The 21,759-nt window shown below is 42.9% G+C and overlaps 1 protein-coding gene and 1 pseudogene across 1 annotated transcript; one reads left to right on the top strand and one right to left on the bottom strand.

The window, feature by feature from the left end:
• Positions 1-3,588: 3,588 nt before the first annotated feature.
• Positions 3,589-4,816, bottom strand: LOC101726652 (mortality factor 4-like protein 1 pseudogene; annotated as a pseudogene).
• Positions 4,817-11,429: 6,613 nt separating this feature from the next.
• On the top strand, positions 11,430-20,814 carry Ovgp1 (oviductal glycoprotein 1). Its single transcript, XM_021265981.2, is given in 9 exon segments — positions 11,430-11,595; positions 12,097-12,221; positions 13,460-13,563; positions 14,179-14,363; positions 15,810-15,926; positions 18,765-18,900; positions 19,867-20,449; positions 20,498-20,610; positions 20,613-20,814. Coding segments are annotated over 9 exon segments (1,566 nt in total). The 5' UTR covers positions 11,430-11,439; the 3' UTR covers positions 20,660-20,814.
• The last annotated feature ends 945 nt before the right edge of the window (positions 20,815-21,759 follow it).

Below are 21,759 nucleotides of genomic sequence, written 5' to 3'. Positions count from 1 at the left end.
TTGAACTTTGCAAATTTAGGTAAAATTACACGAAACTGGGCATCTTAAAAGAATGTGGACAAAATATTTCTAAGTAGAGTTTCTGTGCATCATCCTGATAATCATGAACTCCCTGTTCTCTTGCTTACCCTTGAGAAAAACACATGAGAAGTCATGATTTCCTGGTGTTAATGTGGGATATGAATAAAGTCTTCCATTGTTCTTAACTATTAACTTCTGAGGAAGAAGTAGGATTGGTAAGTAGAATCACTTAAGTTCTGTTCAGACGTAAAACCTTAAATTTTGTGGTCACTTAGAATAAGGAGGGATATGACATGCATAGGTATTAAATTTATTTATGTAGCTCTTTTCCTCTCGGGTTTAAGAAGAGTAGAGAACAACCTGAAAGAAAAGATATCAAGGTAATGTGTGTATGTGTTGTGATGGTTACAATGATACCAAAGAAGGAAATCAAAGTTTTTGAAGAACTACATTATTTTTTATTAAAAAACAAAAAATTTGGATTTAGATGGATTTATGCTGAAGGGCATGATTCACATCTATTCATGACCGCCTCAAGACGTGTAAACCTAATCAGAGTCACAGGAATGAGTAGAACAGTTTTGGATGAGCAGGTAATGGTGAGAAGTTTAAAAAAAGGTGAGTTCAAAGTAATGAGGGATGCAGTGTCATGTGGGTTGATTCACTGGGTCCTTGACTTGAGAATAGTTCTAGGACAGTGAGCATGGACTTGCTGATGACAGAGCAATGGAGAGCATTTTGTTTAAAAAAACCACATCCTGCATTTAATCTCACTGGTTCAAATGTCTGGAAACACTGGAGTAAATCTATTTCCTAACTTCATTATTCTTACTCTGAAGTCCAGTATCCTGATCCACTGTATTCCAGTACTGATCTCTGGTCCACCAAGGTCTTCAGTAGTCCTTGGACCCACAAAGAACACTGAAAAAGTTTTACATAGATTGAGGTGAAATCAGACACCAAGTGATTTTCAATGTATCTCCCCTGCCCCAGAGAACAGTGGGAATATGGATCATTAATAAATTGCTATCTAGGCATTACTGGTTCATAGTCACAGCAGCAAAAATAACATTCTAACTGCTTTGGGCCATGGACAGGAGATAGAGATGGGTCCTTATATTTTACTTTAAAAATTAGATTCAACATCAGAGGGCTCCAAAAGGTACTTGCCACTAGATAGACCTGAAAATAAAGGGCTCTGATTTTTAAAAGATATTCTTGTTGCCTTTGGATGACATGAGTAATGTCTTTCAAATACATGTGTGTATATGGATGCATACACACATGTTGTATTTCAGCAGTTTAGCATAACTGAGTCTACCAACTAAGTGACAATAGGAAAAAAAAAAGACTTGTTCCAAAACTGCTTATATCATAAGCATTTCAGTAAGGACAAAATGTTTTTGTGCATTCTGAGAAGCTTTAGGGCATCTAAGAACAAATCTAGAAGAAGCTGAGAGAATTCATAGCCAGTCACCATTTGTAGAGAGTGTCTAAAATTTCTCTCGAACTTGGCCTACAGCCTTTGAAATACTTTTTTGGAAAAGTAAACAAGATTAAGTAGATCACTCTTGGGCCCAAACACATTTCCTTGTTGAATTCTCCATCAAAAAAGGAGCAGTTACAGAATTTTTCAATTTTATTTACAATCACAGGAATAGTACAATCCAGAGGAGCCGAGAGAATGAACATATAAAAAGGAGGGGTCAGTTCTTAAGTCGTGGAGGTGCATTGCACAAGCCATGATCCTACAGTCTCACACATTTAGTGTGGTCCTCCATTTACTGTGGAAACCTTCCTTGCAAATGATGCTCTGCAGCTTCAGTGTAAGGAACAGATTATCAAAATTCAAATAAGAGTTTAGACTCCAAAGAACGTTCTTTAATGTTCTGGTGGAAGTCCAGTCAGTGTCATTGGTTTTGAGTATCTTTAGTGAATATAGATATATCTCAATTGTCTCTAAGATGTTGGAGTTCCAAATTCCAGTCAAGCATTTCACATTGGGAGGTACTGGGTTATAAGCATTAGGAATTTTAGTTTCAATTTAGTCTCAGCTACATAGTTAAGACTGTTTTAGAAAATGGATTTTACATGTACAAGCTAACTTAGCTTCAGGTTCTGCAGTCTTTGCAACTTGTCTGTCACAGAAGCCCTCTGATGCTGGCTGGCCTTAAAGTGTTTCTAAGTCTGGCTGTGCTCATTTTCTTGATTGCCTTTGTCAGCTCATTCCAACGGCTGGCCATTGAACGTTGGTTCTGGGACTGCAAGGATAGTTCAGCCATGAGTCCTTCACCAAGAGACCTCACTTTGTAACAAGTGAAGTTTTCTTTAATTTTTAAATCTAGTGTTATAAAAGACAAGTAGTAGTATGCTCTGAAGTCTATGTTAGAACATAAAGGACAAGAAAAAAAATATGAAAACATAGTTTTATGTGATATATTTTTTCTAGTACACTTTAAACATTTAAAGTGATGAGCTCAAAGTAATGAGCTCAGGCTAGGAAAAGGGAGGGGAGAAAGGGCAGGGCGGGGGGTGGGGGAGTAAAAATGATCAAGATGTATTTGTACACTCCCCAGAATGAATGTAATTATGTATCACAAACATACATAATACTTTTTTTAAATTAACTGGAAAAAAATAAAATCATGCACAAACAAAAAAAATTCTCTTTTATACTAAATATTGGGAGATCACCTTCACTTTAAAGATGAGACAATTGACTAGGAAATGCTCTTTCAAATTTACCATGCTCTTGGTGAACACTTTAAAATTCTTATTCAACCACCAGCTGATTTTGTTCAATTGTACTTTTCCAGTTTATCTGCGTGACCATTATGAAAGATTTGGACAAATGCATTGTTGAAACCAAAGCACTTCACATCTATGGCTTTCATCTAGATGAGTCTTGTTAAATTTGAAAGGGTTCACTTTCCTTTAGGGATTTCATTCCTTACACAAGTAAAAGAGATCTGTAAATGTCTGCTCCACTTCGTGAGAACAGGCTAAGCCCTATGGATGTATATTTTCTAAGTACCCAGGTGGGTGTGTAAAAATAAGGTTTTTTTTTTTTTTTTTTTTTTTTTAAATTTAAAGAAAAAATTTATCGAAGATCTGAAAAACAATTCCTAAAAGATTGACTTTTCCAGAAAACTGTAGCTACACAATGCATTGCATCTATCATGTTAAAACGTGCATTAAACACAAATACAAAAACCATGAAACAATTCACCATTCTTCAACAATTTGAGCAAAACAGAAAATGCCTAAGGAACAACATGAATGACTTGCAAAAGATGGGCTCTTTAAGCACCGTTTAAAAAAAAAAAAAGCACAAATGGATGAATGTGTTCAGTTATATACACTGAATTGGACCTTTGGCACTAGGAATCAGAGCATTTTGTCATATAGCATTAACACGTATTATAAAAGTGCGTAGTGTCAAAGGAATAGAACCACCAGCATTCATAAAAGCAGCTTTGTCAACTAGGCAATAAAACACTACACCATGTCTCTTTGTTGTCCATCATTGAATACACTGGTAGCAACTTTGAAATGAAAAGAAAAAAGGAGCTGCAACCCCTTTTATTTTCTCTGTTTAAAATCAAAACAAACATCAACTCTGTTGTACACTAACATCTTCAAAGTACATCATTTGTACAAGAGAAGGACTAGGAACAAAACATGTTGACCGACATCCAAACACACGGGTGAGAGCGCCTCACATCGCTTTCCGATGGTACTCAGGAAGGGCCACTTCATAATCACTGGCACTAAAAGTTGCTGAATTCTTTGCCAGATACTTGAGGAAATCATGAAGATAATTCAGTAATAAAGCAAGGCTCTTCTCATCCAGAGGTGTGTAGGCCAACATACCTCCAATTCGTACAAATAATCTCAGTAGATGTGGTGCTCCGTACACCTGCGACATGGGTGCATCAGGGTGATCGGCAAGGATCTCAGCGTACTGTGGTCTCTCAAATTTGTAGAGGAGCTGAGTGCCCAGCATCACATTGAAGTATTCTTTTATCCCTACTACAACCTCATTAACAGCATACTCCTTATTACCCGTATTTCCTCGAGATTTCTTATAATTTGCATAGTCCTCTAGAATGGAATCCACATTCTTCTTGGCAGGAAGGTAAAAGAGCTGTTTCTGTCTGGTAATTAAGTCCCAGTCATCAACAAGCCACGGTTTTAGCTCTTCAGGGATCTTTAACTTCAATTCTGTTCATAAATGTTTCTTCATTTTCAACAGTAGGATCTACCCGGGCCCTCTTCTTCCAAGGAGGCTGAGGTGTCTCACTGGTACTGCCACCATCTCCATTACCAGGGGTTTTTTTGTTTGTTCTTTTTTGTTTTCACTTCAACATTCTTCTGTTGCAGACCAGATGTCTTCTTTCCTGGAGCAGCCCCTCTCATCTTTCCCTCTGCATACTGCTCCTGATTGGCTTTTTGAAGTTCTCGCTGTTTCTGTAGATTGGTGTCCACATATTTGAGTACTCTGCTTTCTGGAACCCAGTCGTCCCAATTTTTATTCCAACTACTGTAATGTATAAAGTATTTTACATGTTTGTCCTTTATGGCAACCTTTACACACTTTGCTTCATAAAGAAGAGGCCCATGAAAGCACAGTACTCGTTCACCCTCCTGGAACTTGGGCTTCGGGTCCTGCTTGGGCGCCATTTATAAGTGATTTGCCGCCTCCTTCTCCCACCACCCCCGACTACCGCCCCCTACTCTCTACCCCACCTGAGCTCGCGTCAGACGCGCCGTCCGGCACAGCCGCTCTACATCCTGGGCCCGATTTGAGCGCCCGAAGACCTCACAGAGCCGCAACCGCGCAACCGCCGCCAGCCAACGACCGCCCGCCACGCACGCGCCTGCCCTGTTTTGTTTTGGTTTTGACAGCGAGAACTCAAAAGCGTTGTGAGCAAAGAAAGTGACATGGCACACTGATTTTCAACATAGCTTTCCTCAGCATTTCACTATTTATCATCTGCTAGGCATAGAGAGTCATACTGCCAACTCTTTGGCATGGTTGTTCTGAATTAAGAAGAGGTCGTTCTTGGGTGTCCATTGTTGTATCTTGGCATTCTCAGCATCATCAGTCACTTTTTCAGTTGAAGAGGTCCAGTCTGAAATCTAGCCATGAGGCCTGCAGCAGGATAACAGCCCAAAGGACGGACGCAAGTACAGATTAGTGAGGTTCAGATTGACAGGCAAATTTGGCTTCTGCAGTGGATACAGCATGCACAACTAGGGCCCCTGGCAGCAGTGTGAGTGGAAGGGCACAAACCTGGTGGGAAATTTCAGTGAGGTGGGAAATTGGAAGGCAGGCGTTGCTGGGGGGGAAGCTCAGAAGCAGAGAGAGGCAAGCTCCTGTTCCACATTAAAGACATCTCAAGAGCGCCAGTAAGGCCTCAGGATGAAACATAGAGGGGCCTGGCAAGCCCAAGGCCCCAGGAACCATTTGTGGTGCCAGTAGTTTACAAAACAAAAAAAGAAGTCAAAACACAGACCCAGTAACAAGAATTAGGGCACATAGGTAGGAATTGGGAAACAAGTAAGTGTGCCCTCATAGAGTTAGAAAATATACCAGAAGTCATCTACCAATGGTACAAGTTGTTGGCAAGCCTGATCCAGTATTGCCCTCAGGAGGCTTTATCATCTCCTGATTTCAGTTAATCTTAGCCCAAGGAACAGAGAGTGCATGGAGAAACGGGCCTCAAGTGGCCTCATGATGGTACAGCAAGAGTAGGATGTCAAGTCTGTTTGACAACAAAACTCATGTTTTCCTCACTGCACCCATCATGCTACTTCTCCAAGAAAGGGTCACACACACGCATGCACTCACGCACACACGCACACACACTACCTCTGAGGATAGAATGGATCTGTTCACAAAGTCCTTGAAAGTAGAAACTGGTAAGTGTCCATCAGGGGCTGACACATACTCAATGAATATTTGTTGAAATATTTATTGAATACATGGGGAAGATAAGGAAGGATGAAGAAAGGAGACACTGTCTCCACTGGATCTCTGTTGGGTGGGTGTTCCATCAGGATTTCCCAGAGCTTCAGTGAGATATCCCTGACCCTTGCATTCTATACTATTTGTTTTTATTCCATGATATCCAATCAAACTACTGATTTAAAAACAATGATTTTCTTGGTTACTTTGTAGTATAGACAAAGGATAGATGTTATTTGGATTTGACCACTAGTCTCTGCTACTCCCTGGGTCATATATTACATTGAGATCTGGTTAGTAGCTCATATTTGTACATGGATTAGCTGAACAGCGGGAGTCTCTGAAAGGGTGGGCATGTGCCTGAGACCTGCTGTGGCAGAGAAAGAAAATTGGCAGATCATAAAAGCATCTGCCTTAGAGACTCATTCTGTTTATCTTTCATACTGCTGTTGTAATTTTTTAAAATTGGCTGTCAGAGGCCCAGAATTGTATTTATCCTATACCTGAGGTTTATGACACACTCTCACTATTAGCTTATATACTGGCTCAAATATCACTGACATACACAAATTCAGATTTTTGTCTTCTCTTGAGAAAGCAAAGGATTTACAAACACTGGCTCTTATTTTCCTGTGGGGCAACCATTAGCAGCTACTCAGAGGGCTGTTCCTGGTCATGCCAACCTCTGCTGTCTCCTGACCAAGAGGCATCATATCCCTTGATCTGTATCACTGGGCGTGAACTGTTACTCACCTCATAATTGAATGCATAGTTTTATTATGTGTACTTCGCTGCTTTACATGACCTCCTGTTGAGTATCAGTATTTGAGTTTGAGAACTGTTCTCTGTTGGGCAATCCTTTCGACAACCTCCATTCATTGAGCCCTGATAGCAAATGAAGTACTGAACTAACAATTTTCCATACTTTATCTCTTTAGTCCATATAAAGCCTTATGAAGTATGAGCCATTTATGTATGGAAACGGAAGCTCACAGAAGCTAGAGGGACTGTCCAAGATTATAAAACTTCTAAGTGGTGACATTAAGATTTAAGCATTGCATTTAAACCGGGTGTGGTGGCACACACCTGTGATCCCAGCACTCAGGAGGTTGAGGTAGGAGGATCACTGTTAGTTTGAGGCCAGCCTGGACTACACAATGAGTTCAAGGCCAGCCTGAACTGCATAGTGAGAGCTTATCTCAAAAAAAAAAAAAATCCTTGCATTTAAAGGTTGGACCCAAAGCCTGAGTCCAAAGTCCAAAGCTGAAACTTTTAAACTTTACATTAGACTTCTTCCACAATCAAACATCTTGTAACAGCAGACTCACAGCTATCATGCAGTGTTCCTCCCATATAGGGCTGAACACCAGGAAGCAGCACTGAGTACCAGGCATGGCTCAGGAATGCTCTCCTTCCCTTCTCACTGCCCATGATGGACACTCACTCTCTGCCAGTGTCAGACAAGGGTTGTGGCTTTTTTGGCTCTGAGAGCTATAGCTATGCTGAAGAGGGAGGACAGGTGGTTCTGGAGTCACTCTGACTCTTATAAATCACTGATCTTGGCCTGGGTTGTGTGTGTGGCCTGGGTTGTGTGTTGTGGTGGGTACACAGCTAGGCTGTCCTACTGCTGTATATGAGCCAGTCCCTATAAAGGGGTTCGAGCTCTGGCCTCACAGCTGCCAGACCACTAAGATGGGGGAGGCTGTTGTTATGGGTCGGTAAGTGTAGAAGTTCTTAGCAATGTGTCTCAGTCCAGGAGGTGCCAGGCTTTCCAAGTTTGTCATCTCTTTAAGCCCAAGGAGAGTAGCCTAGGACTCAGGGGTCTGGATTAGGTAGAGATGGGCTGGGGCATAGTGAACATCAGAACTCAGGGAGGAAAGATCATAGCCATGGTTCTCCATTGAACATTAGACATTTTCCTGCCTGGGTTCCTCTTGGACCAATTAAATGAGAATCTCTGAAGGAAGGGCTAGGATACCAATACTTTCAAATTTTGCAGCCAGGATTGAGAACCACTGGCCTGGAGCTCTTGCTGGAACTTCTAACCATCATCATTCCTGTGCAAAGCATGTGTGTATACATGTGGTACTTATTAGAGATAAAAGGAACTTACATACATTTAGCTTCATTGGTTCAACTTTAGAGGAGTAGAACTGAGAGAACAGTGTGTGACTCCATTTGTGTATCTGTATCTGGATATAGTGCCCAGTTGGTAAGGGCACTTGCTAATCAGGTGTGTGGGGAGGATGCCACTCGAGGTGTGTGGATGAGTCTATGTGACTCTTTCCTCTGTTTCTTGCAGTGCTGGCTCTTGTGCTGAAACACCACGATGGTAAGAAAATTGTATTCTTTCCTGCAGAGCCAAGGAGATTCTCTGGCTAGGAAGTTCTCCACATAGCCTGAGCCCTGGAGCTCCTGCCTGCCCTGGCTCCCCTGCCAGGGATTACTGATCCAACGCAGTGCAGCAGAGGATACTTGGTCACCTGCTTTTTGTGTCATTCTGTGGCAGGATCCAGATTTAAGGATTCATTTTTGACCAGGATTTCATAAGACCTTCTCTCCCCTCTATTTGGGGATCTCAGTAAGGGGGAGGGTCTGGGCCTCACTGAGTCTCTGGGCTGTATGTGGTGGCATGGTGGAATCTTGTTGGGCCAGATGTTCATACTTCTCTCTGGAAGCTGAACTCCACATCTTCCTTTGATCTCTTGACATGTGTGCCCTCCCTCACCAGGTGCTGCCTACAAACTGGTGTGTTATTTCTCGAACTGGGCACATAGTCTACCAGCCCCTGCCTCTGTTTTGCCCTGTGACTTGGAACCCTTTCTCTGCACCCACCTGATATTTGCCTTTGCCTCAATGAGCAACAATCAGATTGTTGCCAAGGATCTTCAGGATGAGAAAATTCTCCACTCAGAGTTCAACAGACTCAAGGAGAGATGTGTTCGTGTTGGATGTGAGCTTGAATTTTCAGATTTTACTGATGTAAGAGAATTAAACCCACTTCTCCTGTTATTTTAAAATATTCCTCTGATCTCTCCTGTCCTAGCCTCCTCTCACATGCAGCTCCAGAGCATCCCTAATGTAAGAACTCCCTGTTGACAAAGTGCTTGAGCTCCTTCTTGCCTCCTTGCCTTGGTAGTTGTTGCTGCTTCCTCTGGATGTTATCTCTTTCCTCTTGGCCTGGCAAACCTCAGGTCCCCTTTTGAGCCCAGGTGTTAGGATTTAAGGTATTGGGCTGGGGATTTAGCTCAGTGGTTCCATCACCTACCTCTGAAAGCACAAGGTTCCGAGTTCGATCCCCGGTGCCAAAAAAAAAGAATTTAAGGTATTAATGCCATGAAAGTGCTTCAAAGAGGTCCTGAACATCACAAATGCTCAACAAATGCTGGTGTTCTTTTTTATCTTTTGTCACCTGTGACTCCCAAGTCGTGAGCTCCTCAAGCCAATGTTTCCTATGTCTTTGGACACTTAGTAGCTAGGTCAGTACTTGCATACAGTTGGCACTCAGTAAGTACTTGCTTAAGTTTTCCCCTGTCCAGAACTCCTTGGTTCTTTCCTTGCACAAGGCAAGGTTTGTTGCTGCATAGGTGGGCAGGATGAAAATCCTTTGCCCACAGATCAAAGGTCCCTGAGAGAGGGGAGCTTGTCCACTGTTTAATATTGTATCTCAAGCACCTAAAGCAATCAAGGCACGTAGTCATTGTTCAACAAGTGTTGCTGGATAAGCAAATGAGTGAAGAGGAACATGTTAGACTACTCCTTTATCTCTGGAAACATGGGGAAAAGGGGAAGCCTGGTGGATTTTGTTCAGCCTTTGAATTGTGGGGCTGTGATAAGGCTTGAGCTGATTGCTCTCCCTGCTTTTCCTTTCCTCCTCTTTCCTGTGTTCTTCTTTCTTCTCCTGTCCACTTTTGCCTTCCTTTCTTTCCTCTGTGTTCTATTCCCCCATTTCCCATTGTTCTTCCAATTTGCAAAGCAAAATGAATGGTAAATTCAGCTGTGCCCTGGTATGAAGACCCAACTTACTCACCCTCTGCCCCACATACTAGGAACAAACTGCTGAAAACACTGCTGTCCATTGAGGGGTGGAACTTTGGCACATTGAAGTGAGCTCTTGTCACCAGCTTTTTTCTGGGAGGAGAGTTGGGCAGGAGGGCTAGAAATGAGGGTTGGGGGTGAGAGAGCCAGCTTGGCCATGACGGCAGCAAAGCTAGGCAGATGCTTCCCCCAGCCCTGATTTCACCTTGGATTCAACCTCCCTTTCCCCCACCATGGAAGGTCACAGGAAAGAAGGAAGTTCTACCAGGTGGCAAGAAAGGGAGTAAGAGGGGATAAGAAACAAAAGGAGACATATTCCAATGAACCCTCCACACTTCATAAAAGTCAGGGGCTTTGTCTCTGAAGAGAGGAGTCTTGTGTGGAACAAGAATGAGCCCCAAACCACACAGGGCCTGGGTTTCCTCACTTCCTAAGTGGGGCCAGTGATATCAGTCTCAAAAGCGGTATTGGAGAAAAAGGAGCAACAAAGCTAGTCTCTTAGTGCGTGGGCACAGTGAATGCACTCAGGGTCTCACGGATACTCTTGTCAGCACTGCACCCTCTAGGAGGCAATGTGGAGTAGACAACCTGCCTGCATATTCTCTGAAGAAATGCTACCCCTCTATCATGGCCAAGGCCTGGGCCAGAGGCCTGCCTGCCTTCTACCCTTTGAGGAAGACTTGGTGGCTTGAAATAAGTGAGGATGACTCTTGTAAGGGACCTTCAGACATGATGGAAGAAAGATTCCGGAAGTGAAGTGACAACCCTTTCTTCCCGAACCCAGCCTTCACCTCTCCCACTCCGAACACTTGCCACAACCAGAGGCTGGGGGCTGCACATGTGTTATCTTGAAACTGCCATGGAAAATTTAAAGTGGTTGTTTGTATTCCTAATTGGTAGGAAAAGAAAGCAAGAGTCACAGATATTAATTTCTCCCAGCTATCCCTCAGATATCACCCAGCTGGGAGGTGGCAGGCAAGACGATGGAACCCAGGCCTGTTTGTCTACGAGTCTGGTTATTTTCTAAGTATTGTCCACAGGACTAGCCCAGGATTGCTTAAAGTTCAGCTCTAATAAGTTAGAATTTTTCCAAAAGTACCTTCACACTGAAAGAGAAAACAAACAAAAATCAAACAAGAAAATCAACAAAAGAGTCAGAAATTCCTCTTTAGAACACTGGCCTCCTATGTAAACTTATTCAGCCCAGGCCCAGATGAGCTCATAAAGCCTCACTCCAGACAGGGGAAGGATGTCTGCTAGAACAGGTGGAGGGAACTGACAGTTATCAGTGAGGAGCCAGCAGAGTGCCTTGCCAGCAAGTAAACCTGGCCAGGGACCTTGAAAGAGGTTTAGATTCTGTGAACAGCATTCTTTGCCCCTCACCCTGGTTTCTCTGCAGATTCACCACTATGTTGTCCACATTTGCCAACAGTGAAAAGTTTATTGATTCAGTTATCACTCTCCTGAGGACGCATAACTTCGATGGACTCGACCTTTTTTTCTTGTACCCTGGACTGAGAGGCAGCCCCACGCATGACCGGTGGACATTTCTTTTCTTAATTGAAGTAAGGCCACTCTGGGAGCACTGGAATCTGGCAATGGCTGTACTTTTTTGTTTGTTTTTTAATCATGTCTGGTCTCATGGCTAACAGGGAATAGGCTGGGGCAGGAGCAAGAGACAGGAAACAGAATGTTCTTTCCTGCCATTATCCCTAGAAGTGTTAGGCCTACTAACTGCTGAGCAGGTACCTTTGGTTGCTCTTTTTCTGTCTGTATCTGGGCCTTGCTCCAGCCCTCCAGCCTAAGTGGTGCATTCTCTATGCAGCATCCTGAACTCACTTGGACAGTGCAGTCTGGATTTTGTGCTCCCTGTCTGTTCATCTCACCTCTGTTAAATCTACACTTTGTTAGTCTATTTCTGCTTTTCTCAAAACCTGTGGGAAGGGGCTGTGTGTCCTTCAGCTTTGTGTCCCCAGACTTGCCCTAGGGAGCTCGGTATTGTAAAAGTTTCCTGGATGACACTTTCTGTCCCCAGCTGTTTTCTCTGGTTCTGTCTTTCTTCCTAGGAGCTCCTGTCTGCCTTCCAGAAGAAAGCACTGCTCACTAATTGCCCAAGACTTCTCCTCTCTGCTGCATTCTCTGGTGTCCCACACATCATCTAAATATCTTATGATGTGTCCTTTTTAGGAAGGTGAGTAGATGTGGCCCTGGTGGGCAGGATATTGGAGGGATGGAGGCATCTTGAAGACAGAACCCCAGAGCAGCCCATACACTGCCACTGTACTTGTCTTGTGCCTGCCCTGGTGTCAGTGGGGATTAGGAGTGGGCTGAGTAGTGTGGATGGGGACAAGAGTCAGCTACATTTTTATACCCTGGGCCTTTCTTCAGAAGATTAGAGGGAGATGCTGTAGTAGTGGCAAATGTTATCATGGGTAGAGTTTTCTGCATGGCCTATTGCTGGATCTCAGAAGGACAGAATGCCCTGAGCCTGGCCTGGCCTCTTCTTACTCAGAGGACATCTATAGATACTATGCAGAAGATGTTGGCATGAGAGCACAGATGAGTTAACCACTGCTATAAAACCAGAGAGGAATGCCCATTCACACCCAATTTTCAGAGCAGATCTCCACTGCAAAGGTTAAAAAGGTGGACAAGAATTGCACATAAATCTTTTTGGACATGCTGGCTCTGGGCTAATTTTCTGGAACCTCAACAATCAAGTACTTACAGATGAGGAAACTGAGGCAGGTGTAGGGAAAGGGAGGATGTAGTGTTTCTGTATGTGATTGCACAAGAGAGCCATTTCAATGTGGAAGAAACGTGAGAAGCCTAGTAGAGAATGGAGATTGTTAGTGTTAGTCCAGTAGCCAGGGAGGATTGCGAGAGTTCTGCCTTCATCCAGCTGGATGACTTTAGGCAAATTAGTTTACTTGTCGGAGTTTCAAATTTTTCTGCTACAAAATGGAGAAAGTTATAGTACTTAAGGTATTGGCCAGATTAAAATGAAATTAGATAATCAATGTAAACTACTTCTACCTCTGATCTGTCACATGCTCAATTATACCTGGTCATTATGAAAGCTCTCTGGAGTGATGGGTTTCAGGGCCTCTTTGAATGGTAGAAAGGCAGCAGCTCTTTTATTACTGTAGGATAGCACTGCTCTGACTCATAACAGTTATGCAGACTTATCTGAGTCCTGCTCACTTCCACAGAAACTCTCAGCATGCATACAGACTGGTGCACTGTTATCCCTAGCCAGCAGTTTGTCCCATCTCAGCGTGGGTGGTATAGCCTGGGCAGGTTCCACAGGTAGAAAGAGCAGGGATGCTCAGGTGACCAATGCATGGCTGCTTAGCCAGTTAGTGCTATGATGTTCTCCCTTGAAAACCTGGCTACTCTGACCTCATACCTCCTCCTCTCTTCCTTAAGACTCTTGGATTTCAACAGCATCTTGTCTCATGATTTGCATGGAAGCTGGGAAAAGTTCACAGAACATAATAGCCCCCTGTTTTCTCTTCCAGAAGACCCCAAATGTTCAGTAAGGAAAGAGCTCAGGCACCCCAGACATTGGTCCTTGAGCCCAGGCCATTGTCCATTGGAAACAGGGAGACCAGGCATGGTGGCACATGCCTGTAACCCCAGTCCTTTGGGAAGCTTAGGCAGGAGGATCACAAATTCAAGCCCATTGTTGGCAATTTAGTGACTTAATGAGATCCTGACTCAAAGTAAAAAGGCCTGGGGATGTAGCTCAGTGAGTCCAATCACTAGTATGGGGTGGGGGTGGGGTGAGAGAAAGCAAGCAAACCAGCCAGCCAGCAGGCAGCTGGGCATGGTGGCACATGCCTGTAATCTCAGCACTCCAGAGGCTGAGGCAGGAGGATCACTATGAATTTGAGGCCAGTCTGGGATACATAATGAGTTCAGGGCCAGCCTTAACTAGATAGCAAGTCCCTGTCTCAGAGAAAGAGAGAGGGAGAGGGAGAGGGGGAGGGGGAGGGGGTGAGGGAGAGGAAGAGAGAGAGGGAGAGGGGGAGGGAGAGGGGGAGGGAGAGGGGGGGGGGAAGGGGGAGGGAGAGGGGGAGGGGGAGGGGGAGAGGGAGAGGGAAAGGGAAAATAGGGAGAGGTTGTGTTCTTTTCCTCTCTGCAAGCATATGCTATGAATTACTGGTGAAGTCTGGGAGCACCCTCAGAGAAGCTCATCATGGGGCTCCCCACTTATGGACGTACTTTTCACCTTTTCAGAGCCTCTAAGAATGGGCTGCAGGCTGCAGCTATTGGACCAGCATCTCCAGGGAAGTACAGCAAACAAGCTGGCTTCTTGGCTTCTTACGAGGTGATGGGATTAGGGACCTGTGTCTAGCAGCTAGGGCTCCCCTACCCCAGCTCAGGAAAGGATCAAGGAAAGGGGCATTGGCAGAGTGAAAGCTAGGGACAGGGGAAAGAGGTCATTTACTGGGACAAAGGAATTTCACTATTGGGGAGATTTTCTTTTTCTTTGGAGGAAGTCGAGTCCTTTGTGAGGGGTGAGAGACTCAGGGGAATGGAAGGAGACAGAGGTTTCACTCCTTAAAAAGGCTTTACATGTTATATGGGCAAGTCCTGACTTACTATTTAGCCTAAATAAAAATCAAGTTTGCTGTTTTGTAATTTTGAAAATTGAATCATCAATCCATGTCTTATTGCAGTCCTGCTCTGTTGCTTTCTGTATCCCCAGTACTGGGTTATTTTGGAGAAATTCTAAGACACTCTCTGTTGTAGGTTCTTTCATCTCTCCTCCGCCTCCACCCCTTAATCTCCATCTTAACGAAGCTTACTAGGGGATGGTGTAGAGGAAATAGATGTGGCCCCAAGGGATTATATGACATAAGAGGAGACAGTGAGAGGCACATGAAGTCTTATGGAGCAGGTGGACTCTGAGTAGACTCTGAAGCACAGGAGAATCCCGATGGGCAGGTCAAGCACAGCAAGTAAAAAAGCACAGATGTGTAGGGGGCACCAGAGGTATAACCTTACCTTAGGCAGTAGTGGAGGTGCTGAGTGTCTCATAGGCTCTGCTCTATGCTGGATTGAGGTGGACATTTTCCTGCTAATCCAATGAAGCCTGGTTGTGAGTGATGGCATAGTTGGAATAACGTTTTTGAAGGATACTATGGGTCAAAAAGAGTTTAATAGAAACTGTAAAGCTCTCAAAGAAAATAGAAATGATGTAGATTAATTTCTACAGCATAACTTGGGTACGTCTATTTCTTTGCAGCATATAGTTTCTAACACAATTCTAGGCACCCAATGGACATTTGGATGCTTGATAGATTGTAACAGCCTGCCTTCAAAACCTTTAAATCTAGTAGAAGTTCTAGCACTAGTTCAGTAACGACCCATATATGGGGCAGTTTGTTTTGAGATTTGATGAACAGAGGAGAGATTTGTTCATGAAAACACTTAAAAAATGTAGGTCCAGTTTTGGGTCAGGTTTTTTCCTCCTAGTACATGGTGCTGGCATTTTTGCCAAACCTTGGCTTGGCTTTTTGAGTATATCATGTACCCTCCAGTTCATTTTTCTCACCGTGGATGCTGTAGAAAGGAAAATGAAGCACAGAAATTTATTCAGGATAGAGGGAAGGTCTTTTTTGAGTGATTTCCTGCTCCCTCTTTGGTCTACCTCTTTTTCATTCTTGGTGAGGGCTTTTAGGATTTTTTATCAGGGGGCAAGGAGCAACTATGCCTCCCGGTGTTTCTCTCTATAGCACTATATAGAACTCACCTATGGTTCTCCTGACAGGTTTGCTCCTTTGTCCAGAGAGCAAGAAATCATTGGATTGATTATCAGTATGTCCCATATGCCTACAAGGGGCAGGAGTGGGTTGGCTATGATGATGCCATCAGCTTCAGTTACAAGGTGAAACCCTGTTTGCTCCTCTTTCTCTTTCTCCCTCCATCCCTCTTCCCCTCTTTCCTTCTTTTTTGGACCAGATATTTTTTCTTTTCTATTTAGAACAGACATTTTTATAACAGACAAATACCAATACAAGATTATCCTAAATTCTCCAAGAAGATTACTGATATGTGGCAGGGGTGGGAAAATTAGGGAGACCTTCCTGAGGGAGCTGAGTAGGAATAGAAGATAATGGCATGGAGGAAGGCTCAGTGGGGTAGAAAGTTTCTCACAATCTCAAAGAAGAATTTGGGTGGATCAGAGCCTTTTTATGGAGAGGAATAAATGCTGGTAAAGAACTTTAGCTTTCACTCTGCAGGGATTTTAAAAGAGGGTTTCTGAGCAGGTCTATGGTTGGCAAGTTTGAAGCCTTTAGAACACACGTGTCCCAATCCCCATATAAGTGGTGTTTTCCAAAGCTGAATCTGGTAGGTTTTTATAGTGAATTAAAACAGAAGCTTCACATCCCAGTGGATCCTGAGCCCGTCTCTGTTTTGAAATCATCTGAGAGATTTGATAAATGTAGAAATTCTTGGTTCCACCCATGGACACTCAATAGACCTTAAGAAAAAGTTTGGAAACTCTTTTTAGTATGTCTTCACATGTGATCTTGCTATGACTAGTTTGTCATTTTGGAAGCTGTACTGGACTTAGAGGTCTAAGTATGAGATAGTGAAGGTCTGGACCAGGGTAGTAGGAAGGAGAGGCAGTTTGTGGGTGAGAAGTTCTCAATATTTGGCAACTGCCTGAATATCAGGGGTTTTAAGTGGAGAGAATTCATAGTTCTCCTACTGTAGGTGACATAGAAGTGACAAGTGTTGGGTGTTCTTGGGAAGGGAGAGATTTGAGGTGGAAAACACAAGAGATAAGGAGGCACTCATGAAGTTTGCCTCGCAGTTATACATGTAGCTCCTCTATGTATAACTCTAATGCAGCCTGCTGGGGAGAAACGAAGTGGAAAGCATGGCTTCCAGCCCCTAGGACCTTGCCCTGTGGTTTGGGAATGAAAGTCACAGACAGAAAAGATCGATGATCCCATGGAAATAGCAAATTGGATGGACTTAAAAATATAACCTGTAAGACATCAGAGAAGATCTTGGGACCAGCAGTAGAGCATAGACTTGCTTGAGGATCATTATTGTGTCTTGCAGAGCTAGATGGGGACACGGGCCCAGTGTGGGGATGATTAAGGGACTTCATCACAAAATGTTAGAGCTAAAAAACCCTTGGAGATTATGGCTAGTAGATAATTACCCCTGAATGCCTCCAGGATCCTGGTTTGTGTCGGCTCTCTGAACAAAGGAAGCAGATAAACTATACCAAAGATGGGCAGCTGCCTTTTCCCCTTCTGTCAGGACCATTTGCTCACATTCGAGAATTGTAAAAGTCCCCTCCAAAAAGTGTTCACATATAAACAGAGCAGAAGGGACATTCTAGTGAAACTCCCTCCCCCTGCTGCCAGATATTCTGCCACACCACAGGAGCCCTAAGTCTTATGATTTTGAGGTTCACTATGCAAACCCTGCTGCACATGCAGGTTAGCCCCTCATCACATTGCCCATGGGAAGCTGGGGTGTGGGAACCAACTCGAGGTGCTGTTCCTCCTGCTCTTTTTCTATGAATAATTAACATCTGTTCTCTGATCTGGGTCCGGTGTGTGTGTGTGTGTGTGTGTGTGTGTGTGTGTGTGTGTGTGTGTGTGTGTTGGCAGGCCAATGTGTTAGCTTGTAAGAAGCATAAGCTCTCAAAACTTCCATAATTTCAGACTTAATAACTGGATTCTATTTCCTCTTCTTCTACATTTGGGTAAAGCAAACCCCAGAAAGGAGCAAAATGACTTGGCTAAGTCACACATCTATTTGAATATGATTGAGTCCGTTTTTTCTATCAACATTTATAGAGCACTGGCAAAAACAATAGGACCTGGATTTGAGTGTAAACTCTGCCTTTTTGTTGTAGCTGAGGTTTAAAAATTATGAATGAAAGCCTTTATCTTCTTCCCTGTATTATCTGCTTTACCTGTACTTTTTAGCACCACTATGACATAACCATGTTGGAGTGATTTTTTTCAATAATAATAAAGCATTATCTATAGTTCAGTGAATAATTATGGCAATTATGAGGCTGGGAAACACAGAGGGATGGTAGCCAACATTTACTGAACTTTTAACTCTGTGCCAGATATTGATCTAAATATTTTTTATGTAGAAACTTTTTAAGTTAGTTATGCTCCTGCATAAGATGCATTTTAACCTTTTTGATTCTATCATTCAGTGGCATTAAATACATTCACATTTTTTGTAACTATCACCACCATCCATCTTCAGAATTTTTCATCCTCCAAAATGAAACTCTGTACTCATTAAATGCTAACTCCCCATTTCTCTTAGCAGTCACATTTCTCCTGGGAGTCACTATTCCATTTTCTGTCTCTATTAATTGGACTCCTCTGAGTACTTCATATAAAGGGAATCTTACGTATTTGTAATTTTTTGGTTTGGCTTATTTCACTTAGCATAATGTCTTCCAAATTTCATCCATGTTGTAGTATATAGGAATGCTTTTGATCCTAAAAATGTTGAAAATGTTATTCTTTTTTTCATAAATGAGTCAACCAAAGCACATAATATTTATATAAAAATTTCAAGACCCAATAACTATAAGTAGCAGAGGCTAGATTCAAATACAGGCTATCCATAGTACTGCTACATTGCTTCTTGAGTGGTCATCTTCTGGTATTTGATATTGTAATAGTCTGGAGGGTAGCTAGTATAGCATGTTAACTGATTGTTACTGTTACAGGCAACATTTGTAAAGAGAGAACATTTTGGAGGGGCTGTGGTGTGGACACTGGACATGGATGATGTCAAGGGCACTTTCTGTGGCACTGGCCCTTTTCCCCTTGTAAATGTACTGAGTGAGCTCTTGGTGCAGGCTGGTAAGTAGCTGTGACTTGGGAGCTAGGGTCTTCATTTGTAGAACAAGGCAATGGGTAGGTCTGTTCTGCTAAGTCTAAATGCTTTGATGAGGCAACATGATATTGAGGGAAGAGAATAAACTTTGATGTTAGCCAATGTTTTCTAATCTTGGTTGGGATATTTGGACCTCACTTGATCTCTTTGAGCTTCCTTTTCCCTATCTATAAAATGAGAATAATCCTTATGCTCAGGATATTAGCATTGTAAGAACTAAGTGAGATATGGAATGAGCTGGCTTAAAGTTAATACTCTATATATGTTAGTTAATATTTCTGTTTCTTTTGCTTTTATGGACAAGGGTTAGGAAAGGAAATTTAATTTCTTTCAAGATCTCAATGATAGTGAATGTTGCCCAGGCAGTTAGGAGGTAGAAGCTGGAATGAAAGAGCAGAAACATCCTTAGAGATTTTTCATAATTCTCACTTTAGAGATAGCGAGACCAGTGCTCACCTTTGTCAAGTGTCTGGGTGGGCTCCAGCCCAATCATTTACATCATACTGTCTATAGCCTCTTTGCCTGCATCTTTGTTCCTGGTGCCTCCTGCAATGTGGAGACATGAGAGGTTTCTCTCTGAAGATTCAACAGCTGAGGAATTAGGGCTGGGGGAAAATTTTGCTGTTAGTGCAGAGGGGTCAAAGAGAGGGCCTACATACAAGGACCTCATAGGTTATGCCCTGGAGTCATTCACCAGAAATGTAGCAAATCCACAAAGTGCCCCTGCATGGGAACATGTCACATAATGGCATCAGGGAGAAGGGCGTGATGAAATTTTATCTGTGCTTTCAAGTGGTAAATTATTCAATCCTCCACTTCTGCATTTTTGGAGAAGTTACTTCAACTCTGGAGTGGTCCTAGTCCTGCCAGTAATTAATAAGACAGGAAGAACGAGGTAGGATTCTCATTCTTTTCTAATGATTTTTCTCTAGAGGTCAGCTCAACTCCTTTACCACAATTTTGGCCTTCATCTGCTACGAATTCTTCAAGATCTGACTCTGAAAGACTGGCTGTGACAGAGGCAGTGACCACGGATACTATTAAGATTTTGCCCCCAGGAGGAGAAACTCTGGCCATGGAGACCCATGAAAAGTGTGAAAACATAACTACAATTTCTGCAAGTGGAATTGTGACCCCTGAAGGGGAAACAGTATCCCCTAGAAAGCTCAGTAGTGTAGCTCTAGGTGTAAAGACTGAGGTCCTTGGGACAAAGACTATGACCTCAGTGGACAGTTGGTCTGTGACCACTGCAGAGACAACTGTAGCTTTTGTGCATCTTCAGACAGAGACCCTTGGAGAAAAGACCGTGACCACTGTGGGTCATCAATCTGTGACCCATGGAGGGATGACTATGACCCTTGTGCATCTTCAGACTAGGACCTTTAGCCAGAAAACAATGGCCCCTAGAAGGAATGCTATATCCCCTGAAAATGGCACTGTCCCCTACAGAAAGTTGTCAGTCAACCCTGCTGGGAAAGCTATGACTCTATGAGGGGAGAATTTTACCCAGGATGGGTGAAAGTGATCTTTAGGTGAGAGGTGAAAACAGGATGTGTCCTCCAGCTCTGTTATCTGTCTCCTAAGTAGCATTCTCCTTGCTTTTGACAACCCCTTAATCCTCACTGATGGAAATCATTTATCTATTGATTCAATGACCCTTGCAACAAGTCTTCTCTTTAAAAAAAAGACAACCCAGAAAATTCTGCTGTGGATAAAGAATCCTAAGCTCTGTTGGTAGCAGAAACTGGGAAAGCTCTTGTCTTTTCTTTTATATGATATGACAGAAGCCACGTGATCCCACCCATTGATAAACCATTCAGTGGGGTAAAGTAGGTACCAAAGCCTTCAAGGAGTCAATCTCTTTTCTGTTGAATACATTAAAAACGTAAGGATCTACCTGCAGTCTCTGAGATTCTTTTCTTAAAATGAGTTGGGCAACTGAATTGTCCACTTCTTCCTCTCAGGGTCATTTTCTCTACTACTATGTTTGGTAAGGAGTTGTGTCAAGTCTACAATAATGTTTTTCACCGTGGACGATGGGCTTCCTTTTCTGCCATTAGAAACATCTCGCTTCATTGTTGGTTGGAGCCAGCGTCTCCTCTAGAGCAGGTTTCCATGATCCTCAAGAAAAGCTGGAAGGATGAGGAAGTTGAGTCTTCCAATTATATTCTCTGCTTGGTGAAATCTTAGTTGTACCTGAAGAAGCATAACATGCCTATCTTCTCCTCTAAAAGTGGTTGAGAAGGCAAAACAGTATTTTAAAACCTCTGTTTGGATTATTACTGGGACACTTCTAGGTCTTCTCCAGAAACACCAATTCTTTTTTTTTTTAAATTAATTTTACTGGGGCTGGGGCTCTAGCTTAAGGGTTCCACTACCTGGCTTGCAAGCAGAAGGACCCAAGTTTGATCCCTGGTACCAAAAAAAAACACCAAAAACAAAAATTAATTTTATTGGTACATTTTAGGTATACAATATAATGACATTCATCATTGGAAATTTGCACCTTTACATAATCTCTCTCGGTTCTTATTTTTTCCCCCTCCCCCTGCCCTCCCTTCAACCCCTCCATCCCTCCCTATTTACAAAGATTTTGTTTCCATTTTCTCATTTTCTCATATTAATTCCATTCCCTTCTTTCCCTTCCCCTACCCTCCCACTTCCCCTTCCCCTTTGTCCCTTTTCTTCCTATTTCACCTTATCTGTTATACCTTTTAGTCCTTATTTACACTTCCAGGTTCTCACACTAGAGAAACTATTCAGTATTTACACATGTGTGTCCTGTTTATTTCACTTAAGAGTATCACCTCCATGTGCATCCATTT

Source organism: Heterocephalus glaber, unplaced genomic scaffold (assembly GCF_053883595.1).
Source record: "Heterocephalus glaber isolate CG9 unplaced genomic scaffold, H.glaber_assembly_v1.0 deba00001442, whole genome shotgun sequence".
NCBI lineage: Eukaryota > Metazoa > Chordata > Mammalia > Rodentia > Bathyergidae > Heterocephalus > Heterocephalus glaber.
This window is presented reverse-complemented; position numbering and strand designations above follow the sequence as displayed.